At 43.8% G+C, this 17,398-nt stretch overlaps 1 protein-coding gene across 1 annotated transcript in view; it reads right to left on the bottom strand.

Moving 5' to 3' along the window:
* LOC133457691 (uncharacterized) overlaps positions 1-17,125 on the bottom strand; it is a 102,530-nt gene extending 85,405 nt beyond the window's left edge. Inside the window, exons 1-3 of the mRNA XM_061737000.1 lie at positions 16,865-17,125; positions 5,554-5,675; positions 468-515 (exon numbers count right to left, since the gene is read on the bottom strand). Coding sequence (XP_061592984.1) covers positions 468-515; positions 5,554-5,675; positions 16,865-16,922 — 228 coding nt within the window. The 5' untranslated portion in view covers positions 16,923-17,125. The remainder of the gene's footprint in view (positions 1-467; positions 516-5,553; positions 5,676-16,864) is intronic.
* Between the last annotated feature and the right edge of the window lie 273 nt (positions 17,126-17,398).

Raw genomic sequence — 17,398 nt, 5'->3', positions numbered from 1 at the left:
CACAGGAATAAACTCACAAACACACGACACACTGCCTCAATGGAAAATTTGCATCGGGAATGTAAGACAGGAGAGCATGATTAATTTTTGCTCATGAAATGAATACAGATTTTGTCATTACATGCCCTGTATCCTTTGCCAAATATTTTAATGTTTCACCCTCCCTTCCCACAGCAAGTGTTGTGCTGCAGTAATAAGGAATAGAAGACAGCTTACAGCTCATAAGCAGGAGAACTGCTGGTAAATCAGCTAAATCGCAGAGCAAAACAAAGAGCTGATTGCTCATTAGTATTATGGATCTGCTCTGGTTAAAGCTGTTTTGCAAGAAGCAGACACTGTTTAATGGCTTAAATGGTGTTTGTTTAAAATACTCATGACTTACATTTCACACAGCCAAGATTAAAACGGGGAGACATCATCAGACAGCTCACACAAGTTCCCCAAACACGCACGGCTCTCACATTTACCTCGGCCTTGCAGATGAGGCATCGCAGCCTGTCTTCACTCCCACATCCCTGCAAGAAAATGATGTTTAAAAGTAATTAAGACACAATGAGCTTCGCAAACAGCAACTCTAAAGGCAAAGCAGTCTGCAGGATGAAATGAAAGAGTTGCAAATCATTTGTTTGTTTGTGTTTTCATCAATAAACTCATTAGGTTGGTTTATATTTAACTCAAATGTGAATTATAAGTGATAATGTTAACTTAATTACTTTGTTAAAAGCACACATAGTTCAGTCAGTGGCCTTGAGGTGCATAAAAACATCTAATGAAATAAAAACAAGGAGAAAGGAACACATCAGCAGTGGATAAAAACACAACAAATGAAAGATTTGACTAAAAACCACATTGCTGTTTTGAGTTTGGCTCTGGTGTTCTGCACCTCAGGGCCAATGCAGTTGCAGTCGTCTCGTATATAACACGCCACGTACTCATGCATACACAAAGAAGTGCACTTGCGACAAAAACAACACGTCAACAATCTTCAAACCGCTTCCATTGTACTGAATATGCTAATAATGACAGTGGCATTCGTGGAAAACACAAACCCACTTCTAAAATGCATGACATGCAGGGGAACGTTATGATAGATGTTAATGGCTCATAATTACAGAACGCTACTATTAGGAAATGTGATTTCATAAAGAGGACTGTTGCCCTTGGCACTGGCCTGATTGCTGGGAGTGTTGGGCTAATGAATATAAACCAGGCACGTTTGCAATGATGACAATTATCAACCGATGCAGGAGGAGGGGTGAAGGAGTGGGGGTCAGGGTGTTCTTCACTCACTATTCACACCACTCACAATTACAAGGAAATGGACAGCCATGCACGATGAAGAAGAAACATACCTTACAGGGTCAGCCATTGCTTAGACTCTCAGTACGTTTTTCATCCCGTCATTCTCTCGTTTGCATCAATTTCTATAATTAGCTCTTTTACATCACTTCTTTGACTCTGGAGGTTTATTTCAGAGGGTTATGATTACAAAGATTACAAAGAACTTCATTCCTATTAACCACAACGAAGTGAAACCAGATGTGTAAAAATAAATATATCTGTTAGGTTATTAAAAAGACACTGGGAAAATGATGGCTGCTGTTAATTCGGTGTATTGCGTCGCTCTGGTGGCCCGGGGAGTGAAGCACGGCAGGCCACGCTCGACTGGTGTGGTACGAGCCGTGCAGTCCTCCGATGCCCTTGTACTTTAAGCAGCCAGGGGTTACACCCCTCCAGGAATCCGCTCCCCATAATGAGGGTCAGGGGTGAAAGTGCTGCTGCGCCTGGAGGCCGGGATCTCCCAGGCACACTCAGTCACTGACTCTGTCCCTATATTTAAATCCAGCCTCAGGATATGTTTTTCAAAGGGCATCTCCTAACTAGTTCCTGGTTACTAATTAGTTTTGTGCCATGCTATTTGTCTCTGGGAACCTCAATAAGGAACGGGGCCTGGGAAGAAAGACAGCATATGGTTGATTTCGGCGCTGACCACGGTTGATGCGGACGATGTTCAGCTGCAAACATCCTGAAGGAAACGGCTGAAATAAATGCCCCTATCGCTTTGCTGCGTCCAGATTTCACTGCTGCTGCTGAAAAGAAAAATATGGCTGCAGAAATGTGGCCTTTATTCTGCACGAGCTGCTTTCACCAGTGGCGACGGTGCATGCTCTCACTCCCAGCTGACTGGCTCTCTCCCGCAAGTCAAATCATTATCGAATTACATTTTCTGGTTTCATAAAATGCAGTTAAGAGGCACTTTGGACATATGTGCATGACCTGCTTTCCAGAGATGGCTATCAGAGCAAAAGTGACAGGTCAATTGCTGATTTCTGTTCCATAAAAGGGAAAGGGCTCCCTACCCTAAGCACTCTAAAAGGTGGCATGCTCTCTCTGTCTGTCTGCACACACACACACACACACACACACACACACACACACACACACACACACACACACACACACACACACACACACACACACACACAGCTACAGCAGTCTGGGAGCGTCAGCACACACTTTGAGCAGAGAGGGGCTCGGTGCCGGTACGTGTCTGCTCCGTGTGCCTGTGTGTCTCTGTATATAATAGTATAGTGGGAAGACACACTTAATGGAAGTGGCTTTTCACTCTGACAGCTGGGTGGTGCAGATGAAAGGTCTGCTACATCATGTTGCTGCCACTTGTGGAGTGTCCTGAGAGAGCTATAGCTCGCTCACGGAAGTGGAAAAACATTTTCTTCTTGATTAATCTATACTTATTGCTTGTGAAGTGCCTAAACTTACAAACAAACCCTGGATCAGAATATGATTTGCAGATGGATGCAAGCAGCTGCCGCACTTCATCAGAGCGCAGACGTGACGGGGTCAATCTGCTCCTCAGCTTCAAGTGCCAATTATGCTGATGTCCAAATGACAAATTGGACTCTTAATTTCCCATCATGCATTACAATTCTTTACCTTTATCATGACATATAGAACGAACAGAGATCACCTGAAGGTTTCTGAAGTGCCAATATTTGGCTATCACCATGTTTGTCTTTTGTGAGACCAAAAACGGATATCTGGACACGAGGGTGGAGTTAGGAAGTGACACTTGAAAGGTAATTTCAAGTCAGCAGCTGGTAGTGCAGCTAGAAGGACCTGGGTTCAATTCCCGCCGGAGAGCATGGGCGCTGAAGTGCGTGTTAGTTCCCCCATGACTTCAGCACCCACACCCTGGGTGGGGTTGGAGAAAGGATCTTTCTGTGTGGAGTTTGCATGTTCTCCCTGTGTTCCCTTGGGTAGCTAATGTGTGCTACCCTCACAAAAACATGCAGCATCCATCCATCCATTTTGTAAACCCGCTTTATCCTTTGCAGGGTCACGGGGGTCTGCTGGAGCCTATCCCAGCTCATTTCAGGCGAAAGGACAGGTCACCAGTCCATCGCAGGGCCACATATATAAACAGACAACCAGACACACTCAGACTCACACCTACGGGTAATTTAGAATCATCAATTAACCTACTACGCATATTTTTGGACTGTGGGAGGAAGCCGGGGTAACCGGAGAGAACCCACGCAAGCACGGGGAGAACATGCAAACTCCACACAGGGAGTCGAACCGGGAACCTTCTTGCTGTGAGGCAACAGTGCTAACCACTAAGCCACCGAAACAAGCAGCAGTCCTGGGCTCTACTGCCCCCTCTGGCCAACCGGGGCGCCAGATGGGGTGGGGAGGATCCGGCCGGAATAACGTGATCCTTCCACGTGCTACGTCCAGCCAGAGAAACCCCACCCTGTCTGGTGAAAAGAAGCGGCCTCCTAAAGCCGGGCAGACACTGTGCGATTGTCGGCTCGTTTTGAACCGATTTTCCAGTCGTGCGACTATTTTTTTGGATTGGGCCAGATTTCAACCCAATCATTGGTCGTGCCTTGTGCAGTAAACGTGGGGTAACGACGAGAGATTAACACCTCACGACGAGCTCCCGCTCACAAATCTTGTGCTCGCAAGAAAATCAAACGTGTTTGAAATCCTGGTCGCTCCTCGTGAAGGAATCACACAGTTGAAGCAGCTACGACCCGATTTGCCTCATCCTTTCCCAGAGAGCATGCTCAATCTGTTACGTCAAAAACTATTATTTGAAGTTTAAAGTGTTGCAAATTCACATTACAAATCATGTTTTAATAGCAGAAAAAAAGACAGCATTTCCAACGTCTGCCCGGCCAATTCCTTGTCCAATCACGACCTTGTCTAATCTTTTTTCATTTATCGCCACACAGAATGGCACAAATTGCGGCAGCGCGTTTGTTTTTGCTGAGCATCTTTGGTGTCTCCCACTTCGGGGTTGAAAGAACGAGGCTTGAGCAGGGGCCCTCCCGGGGTTGGTAGAGGGAGCAATGTCCAGGATTGATACTTAGGTAGGAGCACTGGGTGATAAAAGGGGATACAAATGTATATTAAATGGAAATGTGACCTATTCAGGGCGTACCCCGGCCTCCTGGATACAGCTGGGATAGGGATAGGCAGGTCACATGACCCTGAGTAAGGACAAGTGGGTATAGATAAAAGATGGTTGTACATCTATGAAAACTGAATTATTTTCAGGAGATTTTCAGGACCATGAGCAAACACAGCGGCATGTAAAAAAGTGAGGTTTTTATCAGAGCAGATGAAGTCAGACGTGTCTCAAAGCCAACTCCTAGTGGAGGTGATGGGTATTACTCTTCAATGCACCTCTGGATTGACCGTCACATCTGGGATGTCTGCTGGGATAGAGTTCCGTGGCAGGAAACTCATAATTTCACATGATTTTTAAAAAATGGAGGAGTATTTTAGCCTCCAGGGCTCACCACCATCATTGAACCATACTGTGACTACTTAGAAGTCAGTTTAGCACCAAACAATGTGCAGAATATCAGTTACAGTAAATTAAGTAAAACACTTGTAAAGTGCAGGCTCATGTCTAATGACATCAAAACTCATGTACATACTTCCGACGGTCTTCACCTCTTTTCTGCAGATTTGGCTGTTAAGTTAGCAACTGGATTCACATGTTTACACCATCAAACCTCCTTCGGCCACACTTTTTGATTTTATTTTAGAAAGAAAAAATGGCTAATTTGGCATTTGTGTTCTGGCAGCGATAGCAGGAGTCTGAAGAGAGCTGCTAGAGTTTGTGATGTAGCAACTAGCCAGCTGACTACTCTGTTTGTGTGCCTCCCGGTTCAAACAGGAATGCAAATGTTAATGTGCTGTTCTGCTTTAGGTGACAGGTGTCGGCGGCATGATAGCCTGCTGGATTTCTGCCAGTCTATTATGAGGCAGCGAGTCTCTGATGCATTAACATTATTAGCAACCCTCATTAAAAGTAATTGCTATTGCTATTTGAAACATAGCTCATTAGGCAGCAATATTTGGTCTCAATAAGGAATGCTAAGAAGCCAAGAAGCATTTATTCACGTCTAGAAATCCGCCACAGATGTTTCTCCCTTCGTATTTTGACCGACGACGAGGAAAAATAGCCTCCCTGAAAGTCAAGATATGGGTGTTTCCTGTGTGAAGAGCCGTTCTTACCCTCTGGATCCACGTAGATAGGCACATGTGATGGGCCAGTAAGTTCTTGCAGTCACAGAAATGGCTCAGTGGCTCACCAGTTTTAACTTCCCCGTCCCTGCATATGAAGCATTCGGAGGTCTCTGTAAAAGAGGAGGAAACGGGGGTTATGAGCGCTTTCACACAGAACCAGAGGCTAATCCCTGTTTGCATTAACACCCATGCCAGATCTTTCTTACCTTTTTCCTATTACAGCCTTAAACAAACTCTTTACAGATCCCTGGAGAATTACACGTTTATTTGGTTCCCACTGGGGATGAGGAAAATCCATTTGGGGCTCTAACTTACCTGCAGCAGGCGACATTACAGTGACAGTTATAGCACAGCGTACTGCTTAAAGAATTAGATTACTTTTTAATATTACAATTTTTTTGATAGAAGTTTTTCTTTATCATTTGGCCAATTTGCTTACTGCTAAATCATGTTAGGATTTTATCAATGCTCTAACATATCTATCTATCTATCTGAAAGGTAAAACTTTGATTGCAATCTCATCTTAGACTGCATCAAAAAACCATTTCCAACACAAAGAAACAGGAAGGGAACAAACAAACAAAGGCTGTTTTTAAAAAGTGGCTTTAAATGCAATCCCTCCAATGGCCACTAGGCAGTGGCTCTGGACCATCCAATATACTCCAAACATCTTTTCTGGATCTGTCATTTCTCTATTGAGGTCATTTTAATCTTAAACCACATCCCAAGGTAGAGATGGCCGAGAGGGGCGAGTTAAAGTCAGAGCAACAGAGAGAAAGCGTGTTCAGGTCCTTGAAACATTGTTAAAACGCTAAAGAATGCAGCTCTCTTACATCATCGGAGAAGCAAAGCACAGAGATGACGTTTTGTGAGGACAGAACGGGCCTAATCTGCTCAATGATGTCCATAATGTCAAAAGTTCAGTGATTTTGGTCCATGCCTCCCCCACCGGGACACCGACTACATTCATGGGCTCACCACCTTTGCTGGTTTCGTTCTGCCAGCAGTGGATCAGCAGGTAAAACCGGCTGCTCACAAGTGAAAGTGTCAGTGGTTTAGTTGGCACGGTGAGATGGTACACACTCACCTCCGGGATACTCAGGTAGCAGGTGTGGTGGGAAGAAGTCGCTGTTTTTGTAGAACGAAGCCATAAGTGAAGCTTGTACCGGTGAGAACTTGACTGGTTGTTGCATTGAAGTGTTTTATCCTTATCTTTACGTGCAAGTTCATCCCCTTTTACAGAGCTGTTTACAACCTTTGTTTGTTCACTCCATCCACTTTAACCAACATGCTCTCTGACAGATACAAATTCAGAAAGTGGGCGGGACAATTTGTGTCAACTTCCAACTTATTGTTTACGACAAGTTGGATGCACGATGGCGGTGCTATGAAAACGATGTTTCGGTGGAAACAGTTTCCTGTTTCCCTGGAAGGTGCAGACCCTGAGGCGTCTCCATCGACTGCTCCATCGACTGCTCTTGGACAGCTTTTGGGTGAACACAGCAGCCATGGCTGTTTCATGTGAACACAACACATCCCAACTGAGACTGTGCAGTATTTAAGCAGTAAAGTGTGTTGTGAAAACTTTCAGGAAGGAACCAAGAAAACCTGCAGAGGCGTTGAAACCGCCGTCCTAATTGAAGAGCAACTAATGCGTGTGAAAGCTCCTCAAGTTGAGTTTTTCACCACAAACGGAATATTTAACAGTGAAAAGTTTCGTGCACACAAAACAGTAGTGTGTGGGCCAAACGGAGCTTGTTTACTTGGTCAAACTAGTTTGTGGAGCTGCGCTCTCCTTTAAAGGAATATTAAATCAACCATAGTTCTTTTATTAAGCGGTGAGGAGTGTAAGATGATGTTGGGACCACAATGATGTGAATCTAAGCACTTTTGAGTTAGAACAGATTATGTGTTGGCAGCAAAGTGGCAATTAATGTAGCACAAGGAGCAAAGAAGCTCCATCCAGATAAACTGTTATTTTAAGCTGCTGTAAAGACTCAAAATGTCGTTCCACTGAAGTGACAGCGTGGATAGGTTTGCTACAGACAGGTCAAGGTACCTTAAAGTTTGTACAGAAAGTACATAAAAAGGACTGTTTGTAAAAGAACTGTCTGTTCAGCTGCTGCTAACTGGTCATTAGCGGTCAATCTGTGCTTCTAACGTTTGCCTTTTTGGGGCAGAGTTCATCGCTGCGTTGAAGGAGCGTTGAAACGGGATCAAAACAAGCTATGAAACTGAAATAAGCTCAAATGTGCAAATGTGGTGTGGTGATGATCCACTGCCCTTGTTTGTGCGTGAGTTTATGTTTTGGTTTAGCATTTACCTTCAGTCGTACGTGGTCACATGATCTCTTCCTCTAAACCGAGCACAGTTTTCCGTCCCACTCTGTTCCTGTCGCTGTGGTAAATGCTACGGGGGGAACAACGACGCGGGGGCTGGTCTGAATTGAGCGGTCGACCCGGTCACCCGCGGCGATGAGTCAGACAAAAACATGCACAATGATATTTGGGTCGGGTTCGGTCAGGCGGGTTAGAATAATCACTGCACTTTGAAAATTTAAATTTAAATACAATGTTATAGAATATAGAAATGCAAACACTATATCAGTCCTAAGTTCTAGGATATCCTTGGCCGACTGGCAACAAAGATGCAGCACCAACTTTCCACACAGGTGACGGCAGGTGATGGAAGAAAGACCATGATTATCCCCAGCACGGGGGAAACTTTCTTTTCAAATCAAATCAAATGCAGCTTCAACGTAGCCAAGCCTCCTGGATGGTCTTTTGTGTTCATATTTATTATCATTGTCATTAATTCAGCTATAATTAATAAAGAAGGTTCTCAACAACGTCTGATTTTAGCCATGACACCTGTAACATGTTTCAGATGTATCCAAGAATAAAGGAAATCCCTTTTTTAAGTCGGTGCGCGACATTGTGTCTTTCTAATGCTGTAAAATCTCAGCTGGATATCTATAGACTATATACATATTGGTACATTAACATATCAACACTTGCGTTAGCTTTTCCTATCACCTTGAGCTAATGATTAATCAAGAGCTCACATTCCTTTGTTTTGTTTTTGAAAAAAGAAAAATAGTGGCGCTGCAGATCGGGTATCAAAATCTACAGTTCCAGTCGCGGTCAGGTTGGTTGAAAATGTTGGGCGATCGCGTGTCATGTCTACACCTGCCCGCCCATCACCGGTAGGGACTGATGATGGACCGTTGAAAACAGGCCATCAAATATCATGCAGTAAAGAGGGAATGTGCATGACGTCACAGATGCGACTTCACAGCGGGTTACGCCCACTGAGTGTCAGAAAGACTGAGTGTCAGAAAGACTGAGTGTCAGCGTAAACTTTCAGTTTGAGCAACTGGAAAACATCTAAAATGGGAAAGATCTGTTGTGCGATCGACTGTACTCATAGATTTAGCAAGAAATCGGAGTTATCGTTTTACAGACTGCTGAAAAATAAGCTTAAGAGAGACAAATGGATCACTGCAATTCACAGAAACAACTGGATTCCAGGCACCGAAACGTGGATTTGTGGTTCCCATTTTGTAGGTAATGTTGGATTTTCTGGTAGCTAACGTTAAACGGTCAAATCATAAAGTTCGGTGTCCTCATCACTTTAATTTCTACAACAAATCCTGCCTTGAAGTCGGACCAAGCGTCAAGACTTTTGTAAGCCTTCAAGCTTTGCTTCGTGTATTTCCCAAGCGTAGAAATTAAGTACATATAAATATCAGGAAACTGGATTGGTGGCCAAATATTAATGTCCATGGACCACTGGTTCTTGGTAACTGTACCAAATATTAATGTCCATGGACCACTGGTTCTTGGTAACTGTACCAAATATTAATGTCCATGGACCACTGGTTCTTGGTAACTGTACCAAATATTAATGTCCATGGACCACTGGTTCTTGGTAACTGTACCAAATATTAATGTCCATGGACCACTGGTTCTTGGTAACTGTACCAAATATTAATGTCCATGGACCACTGGTTCTTGGGGTAACTGTACCAAATATTAATGTCCATGGACCACTGGTTCTTGGTAACTGTACCAAATATTAATGTCCATGGACCACTGGTTCTTGGTAACTGTACCAAATATTAATGTCCATGGACCACTGGTTCTTGGTAACTGTACCAAATATTAATGTCCATGGACCACTGGTTCTTGGTAACTGTACCAAATATTAATGTCCATGGACCACTGGTTCTTGGTAACTGTACCAAATATTAATGTCCATGGACCACTGGTTCTTGGTAACTGTACGGGTCTCTGTCAAGTCCAACTGCCTTTAATTTAAGCCGATAATCAGCTGTTATCCCGTCTTCTCCACTAGTTGCAGCCATTTTTGCCACTCAGTGCGAGTAAGGCGGGCTGGTCCAGTGGGAAAGTGACATCAATGCAGACCCTCTATATAAGCGGTGTGCAGTATACACGGTGTTGTATGTGCTGTGTCGTAGGTGCGGTACTCAGTGTCCAGTCAACAGCTGAAACACAGTCAGCTGTTCACTGTTAAATGCTTCATCAGGTTGGAACTGTTAAAAACATCATTTGCTATCACTCTCTTCAAACTCAATGCCTAATGCTTGTTAAAGAAAGGTGGTTTTGTTTTGTTTTTTTGTGCTTTGTTGTTGATTTCACATCAAACTTTGCCAATACAGTCTGATGCCATGATTCCCCAACAGCAGCTTTGAAGTTAAATAGTGAATAGTTTAGCCAGGAGCCAGGATCGTTGGTTTCATCCCATTAAGAGACTGGGAGACGGCAGCGAGGGCCGGCTGTCCCGTATGAGCTCGCCAGAGTCGGCGTAAACTGCTGCCTCAGAAGCTGCTGTCTCCTCTGGGCCTCTCGCTGAGCAACATCGCTCGGGGTGAATGATCTATTTCCACATGAAAAAACTTTTTAATCAAAGGCTCTTTAATGTAACCCACCGCAATCTGTGTTAGCAGATTTTATTACTGACCAGGCATGTGCAGCACCTCTGCGAGCGCTGACGTGTCTGAGACAAGCTGGGAGCGAGAGAAACCTCTCCAACTTTTCCTCTCTTTTCAAAAAATGTCTTTCATTAGTCCTAATTTTTGAGATGAACGTGCGGCGTCTGGCGGCCTCCTGCTCCCCAACCACGATGCTGACACGGACCGCCTGGCCTGCAGCTTCCTCTGAGACTCCTCCCAAATACTACAGTGACAAAAACACGTGTATTACTGTAGCTACTTCTCCGTCTGCCCTCAGCCTGGAGATTGAAGTTCAGCCTCTGCCAGAATAACTTTGTGTGTGGAGGAGTGTGCAGAAAATAGTGGAGCCACGTACAGAAACATACCTACAGAGACCCATGGTCTATCTAAGACAGAGTCTGCATGATTCAACAGCCTGACCTCAAATATTTCTTAAGTTACTGGGATGGCAGGTTCTCCAATTATACCCACAAGTCCTTTTTAGCGTTTCACTCCCCTGAATCTGTGCTGCTTTTACGATCATTATGGCAAGCCCGGAGGCACTTCTGCGACTAAATAACAGCACTGCAAGCTGGGAAAATAACTAGAAACAGCATTACAACAGAGATGTAAACATGTGGCATGTCAATCGCGGCTGAGCTGACACATCTGCGTGATCTGTGACTCCCGTAATTAACTGTCAGCAGTGTCAGTATTACGGTTGTGTTCCACATGAAGGAGGCTGCTCGACTAACTGGCTGAAGACGCCCGCTCTGCACGATTTAACAGCTAACAAAACACCCTCTGTGCAGCAGCCGCCGCTCTGGGCTGCATTGTTTCTACAAAGGGTGACGCTGTTATTACTGATGAGGCTGCAGCAACCAGTTCTGTCAACAGCTCTTGTCGATGCAGCCTGGCGCTCCCGAACACGGCTTTCCATTAGTCTGTGATTCTGTTTTCTCCTTCCTTTTTAATTCATGGCTTAATATCCCATGCACGAGTCACGTGGGTTGAAGATGGCACCGGGAAAGAGAGCCTCGTCTCAAACAGCTGCAGTCACATTGAGCGGTGTTTTCTGAAGTATCCGCAGCGCTAGTACTGTGCACTAGAAAGTAAACATGTGAGGAAAATGCCAGATTTTGGATAATTTAATTGTCCACTGCAATGCTAACGACCTCATTAAGACAAGAATGATGGGAAATCAGCATGGTCTGGGCAAGAGACGGCCTGTGTGGCAGCCATCTGGCTGCAGTGGGGGGTGGGCCGTTATTGGGTGGGGGTTGGTGGACTTGTAAGCTGACACCAGGGATGTCATGAATTTCCAGGCTCAGGCCTAAAGCTTGTCTAGCTGCTGCCTAAACAATGACTTTCCCTCCACCGCTACTTTGTTGTTTGATGCCAATTGTGATTCAGGACATCAGCGGGATTGGAGATGGATGAAGATTTTAGGGCCAGAAAGCACATTTTCTAGAGTCAGAATATCCATCTTTCTGATTAGCATCTCTGGAATGGGAGAGTAAATCATCGCTGGTCTCTTTCACAATGAAGAACAGATGTACAAACCTGAGCCCTCGCAACAACTTTCCTACAAGTGTGAAACTTCAGCAGCTCCTGTATCGTATCACATCGTACAGGTGTAATCGTTTCAGCAAACTGTAAATACCAGATTCAAGTTAAATGACTCGTATTTGCATTCCATAAGAATCAAGTCAGCCGGTTTGAGAAATGTTGAAGTAAACAGATTGATATTATTATGGAAATATGTCTTTTAAAAAAAAACCCAGACATTCCTGGTTATTAGAAGCTTTTTCCTCCATCTGAAAATGCAGTTGACGCGCAGAAGTGGAGTTTTTTATTTCTATCTGAATGCTACGTGACCAAACTGCTTAATGAAATGAATCAGTGCAGAAGAATTCAGTTAAATCATTTCAGGACAGATTTAAGTTGAAGACCTTGTTTTTCCTCTCTCATCGCACTTTCCTAATTGTTTGTTTATTGGTGAATAAGATTTTATTTTATTTTATTGGGATCCATGAGATTTGATGTCTTCTGATATCCACTCGTAGTCTACAAGCATCGAGGCCCCGGTGATGTCACCAGTCCGTCACAGGCCACAGGGCCACATCCATCAGGAACTTTTATTGTCAACTAAGAATCAGCCTAATATTTCTTCACAAAGAAAGACATCGGCCGCAGTTCCAAGGGGAAACCTTCCTTCTGTCAGGCACACAATCAGCCACATAACAGTACAGGGAAATCACGGTTTTGATGCTTCAGATGATTCAATTTGAAATGAAAATGAAAATGAATCTAAAGTCTGATTGTCCCTTTTACTTCACAGTAAGTGCATATCATTTCTACGGTGCCGTATCTGCAGCAGCTTGAATTTCACAGCTCTGTTTACATGGTTTTGACCCAAACTTTGGCTCACTTAGTTAAAGTATGTCTTTCTAAAGTATTAAATATACGGCTGTTCTTGCTGTGTCAAAACATGTGCAGCCCTTGCCTCACTGCTGGCTTTTGACATCACATTTAAAGAAAACATGCACTAAAGCCCAAACAAGTGCAACACCTAACTAGAAAATTTCTGGAAATTTTGATATGGGCATGCCCTACCGCCCATTCGTCCCCTCTCGCTGCTTTGGTTTGGGGCTGTAGTGGTTGTGTTCGGGGTGGTTCTATGTCAGCTTGAGGTGTTTTTACGCTTGTATTTCATTCATTCCTGTGCTCCCAATAGTTATTAATGGGGCGCACTTTTTGGCATCTAGCATTGCCATGGTAACGCTTTTGACTGAGAATAGTAATGCCCATCGAGGCAAGATGGAGACGCATGTAACGATGTATGCCATGCATGAGTGCACGTTCTGGTTCAGGCTACGTTAACGGATAGGTTTTTTTTTTCACCATGGTACAAAACCCCATCCGAATGAATGGGGCCATTTGGCCTGGATTTTGACATAAAATTTCCTTAAATACCAGCTTCATGAGATTTGAGTATGTTGAAGTCCACAGCGTGCCGAGTCAGGGGACATTTGTACGATGTCTCTACGATAATCTGTTGCCTAGCAACAAGCGTCCAAAGTCAAATGGAAATAAAAAAGAAAAATTAAAGGTCAATATCGCAAAAATTTTAATAATTGGCATAATGAGCTTGTAGGGTCCGTTAGTGCCAATCGGGCCGAGTGTTTGAAAGTTTGAACGATGTCTCTACGATAAAGTTCGACCGAGCAATAAGCGTCTGAATTTTCGCCTTTTTTTTTGCTTTTTGGCGTCTAGCGTTGCCACGGTAACACTTTTGACTGAGAAAAGTAATGCTCATCGAGGCACGATGGAGACGCATCCAACGATGTATGCCATGCATGGGTGCACGTTCCGGTTCGGACAGCATTAACAGATTGTTTATTCACATGGTCCCCCATACAAATGCATTGGTTTTTTTTGCCATAGTAACAAGCCCCATAGGATAGAATGGGACAATTTGGCTTCAATATCTCAAAAGCTGTAAACGACAGCGTAATGAGACCTCAGTATGTTGTAGTCCACATCAAGCTGAGTATTTTAACGTTGAACCAAAGTCTCTACGATATCGCGTTGCCGCGCAACAAGCGTCCAAAATTCCGTTAGCGTCAAAATGAGCAACGTGTAATATCTCAAAAACCGTAATAGCTAGCTTGACGAGACTAAAATATGTTGCAGTACAAAGCGTCCCGGGTTTGTCAATGTTGTAATGATGTCTGTACGATAAACCGTTGCCTAGCAACAAACGTCCAAAATAAAAGAGATTTTTTTTTTAAATTGAAAGTTAAATATCGCAAAAACCGTAATAACTAGAATGATGTAGTTGTATGGTCCTTTAAAGACTATCGGGCCGAGTGTTTCAAAGTTTGAACGATGTCTCTACGATAAAGTTCGGCCGAGCAATAAGCGCGGGAATTTTCGCCTTTTTTTTTGCTTTTTGGCAACTAGCGTTGCCACGGTAACCCCTATTACTGAGAAAAGTAATACCCATCGAATCACGATGGACACGCATCCAACGATGTATGCCATGCATGGGTGCACGTTGCGGTTCGGGCCGTATTAACGGACGAAAAAAAGTGCGGAATAATAAGAATAATAAGAAAAGGGAAACTTTTCTGTATACCAATATATCGCCTTCATTTTCATGTTTTTCCTCATTTTTTCGGACGTGTTTTAGTTTTTGGGGATTTTTTTTTTCCACATCAGTGCGGGGTCATGCTGTACACCCGCTGGTGTGACGTGGGACTTTTGCGACTTTAGCTTGTTAGCAAAATGCTAGCAACATTGCCCTTTGGGCCATTCTGGACGATTGCAATATGGTCATGCCATTACTTGGCATGCCCATAACTAATGATAGGTGAGAAGGACATTTCCTCTGCTCATGTATCGTGATGCCTTCTAACTACTTACGCTATCTTAGGCTTTCAGATTTAAGAGTTCACTCGCTGACTTTGTACATGTGTGAGGTGTTTTTAGTTTTTGTTTTGTTCTGTTAACGGTAAGAGAGAAATTAAGCAAAATCAAGGTTTTACATTTAAATGTGACAGATTTATCAAAACAGTTACTGACTCGCCTCCACTCGGTTTGGTTCTTTCCCACTAGGGGCCTGATTTACTAAAGGTTTGCGCAAAAACGTGTGCAAACTTGACAGCACCCGCAAACCAATGTGCAAGCTGATCTACTAACAGCGTGCAAAGAGGACTGCGCCTCTCAAATGAGCAAAATAGCACACGCTGTTCATTTAGTACTTTTGCCCTGATGAATAATCAATATGGGGCGTACCCGCCAGAAAGCGCTAAATACTGGGAGGGGAAAATGCAAATAGGTTCATTTACCACGCGCAATGAGATTTACCAAGCCTGAAAGTTATTGCAGGGATTGTGATTGCGTCTGTATTTAATACGTTGGAAAGGAAGGTGCTAATCTGCCCAGCATTACGCACCGATGGTTGCTGTTATTGTGGCAAGGAGGCGACATCGCCAAAATCAAAGAATACGCATTCTGCCCTCCCAGCTGAATGAAGAGGACATTAAAAAAGCTGTGATTTCAGACTCGACTTGACTCGACTCGGTTTTGCGCTTTTCCACTAGGGGTCTAACTTGTCGAGTAGATACTTTTCTGTATCTATTCTGCCGAGGTTCTAAGCTGCTGAGTCGGCTGTATCTGACATCATCACACTACAGGCCACCGATTGGTCGGGGGGTTGGAGTCAGACGTCTGAGTCAGGAGGAGGAAATCAGAGAAAGAGACTCTGACGGATTCTTGTTCATTTTATTCGACCAGCAATGGCAGCAGAAGTCTATTGCGTGATCCAACTCTGAGGGTCAGATGTTCATAAACCTGGTGCTGAGGAGAGAATTAAAAAGATCTAGACGGGAGATAAGGAACGTCCAGATCTACCAGGAGCTCTGTCTCTTCATAGCTGCTCACGGCTCCAGCTGACTTTTCAGCAGCGCCGAGACAAACACATTTTTTTTAAAAGAGTCGCCGCTTGAAGTTTCTCTCTCTCTCATTTTTTAACTTGATATCAAACACAAGCCACAGACCCAGCAGCACATCTATCATCTCCTCCAGGTTCTACATCTTTAGTGTTGTTGTCTTCTTCCTTTAGATACACAATCAAATACGTCACAGCAGCTTCACTCCAACCTCCTACTTCTGCTCCAGGTGCTGAATTGTTATGGAAAAGAAACCAGGCCGAGTTGAGATGAGTAGAGCCGAGTAGGTGCTAGTGGAAAAGTGCCATTTTCATGGTGTGAGTGCTGTGTAATATTTGGCAGCAATCCTTTCGATTAGGAAATCCATCTTAAGATAAAATGTTGCGAGTTGCATTTGTGAGAAGTATATAGGCAACATCACTGCTTTCCTTTTTGTTTTTTACTTTTTAAATCTGCAAAAATCTAAAAAAAACAACCTTTTTTCCTACTCGTCGTGGTGCATTCATTCATGAATCTTTCTGAAGTAAAAGACCTGAGTTCAAGCCCCCAAAGTCCAACTTGTCTATCACTATTTTACTTCTCTATCACTACCAATCCATTACTTTTTATCAGTTAAAATGTCTTTTTAGGGTTAACCATCATGTCCTGGGAGCAATCTTCATCTAAAACGACCGTCAAAGTAAAACACTGCCATCTGACAGGAGAGGAGCTTTATCAAGACACGCCTACCACATGTTCTGAAGTGAAACCAGGCTGTAATATCAGTATCTAAATAAAAGAAACAAACAGAAAAGATCCAATATAGACTGAAACAAGTCTATGATCATCTGTTTACTGGAGTTACTGCAGAATCAGCTCCTCATAAACTAGCAGGGAAACAGAAACATACCTGAAATCAAAGTCCTGCACGACTCTGCTGAAGTCAGTGATTGGTATTCACTGCCCATTTTTCAGTCTTTAGGAAACAACTTCTTCCACACTCCTCTATTATTCCCAGATAGCAGCAGTCGCCTCCACTTCCTGTGAATGTTCCTCTGTTTTCTCTGGCTGCAGATAAACAGACCTCCGGGGACAAATCAATGTGTCAAAACTTGAGTTTTACCTCCACATATGTGCACTTCTGCACTCAGTCACAGCTGACAGTCCTGTGTTTTCGTTTGCACGGAAGTTGTGACAGAGAGGAGCCAATCAGAGCGGCGCACTGGGGCTCGTCAGGACAGGAAGCCGCACGGAGGGAAGGAGCAAAAAGAAAAAGAAATGTTGTCAGTGAAGACTGCCCTGCCTTTCAGGCACATGGAGTTTTTTTTCCCCCTTTTCGTGGGTAAAAAAGTATTTTAGTTGAGAAAAGTTTTGAAATGCATCAAAATGGTTGGGGGGTGGGGGGGCAGGGGGGTTGTTGTAGAAGAGACGGCTCTCCTGAAAA

This window comes from Cololabis saira, chromosome 13 (genome assembly GCF_033807715.1).
Source record: "Cololabis saira isolate AMF1-May2022 chromosome 13, fColSai1.1, whole genome shotgun sequence".
Lineage (NCBI taxonomy): Eukaryota > Metazoa > Chordata > Actinopteri > Beloniformes > Belonidae > Cololabis > Cololabis saira.
Note: the sequence above shows the minus strand (reverse complement) of the source record. Positions and strands in the feature narration are given on the sequence as shown.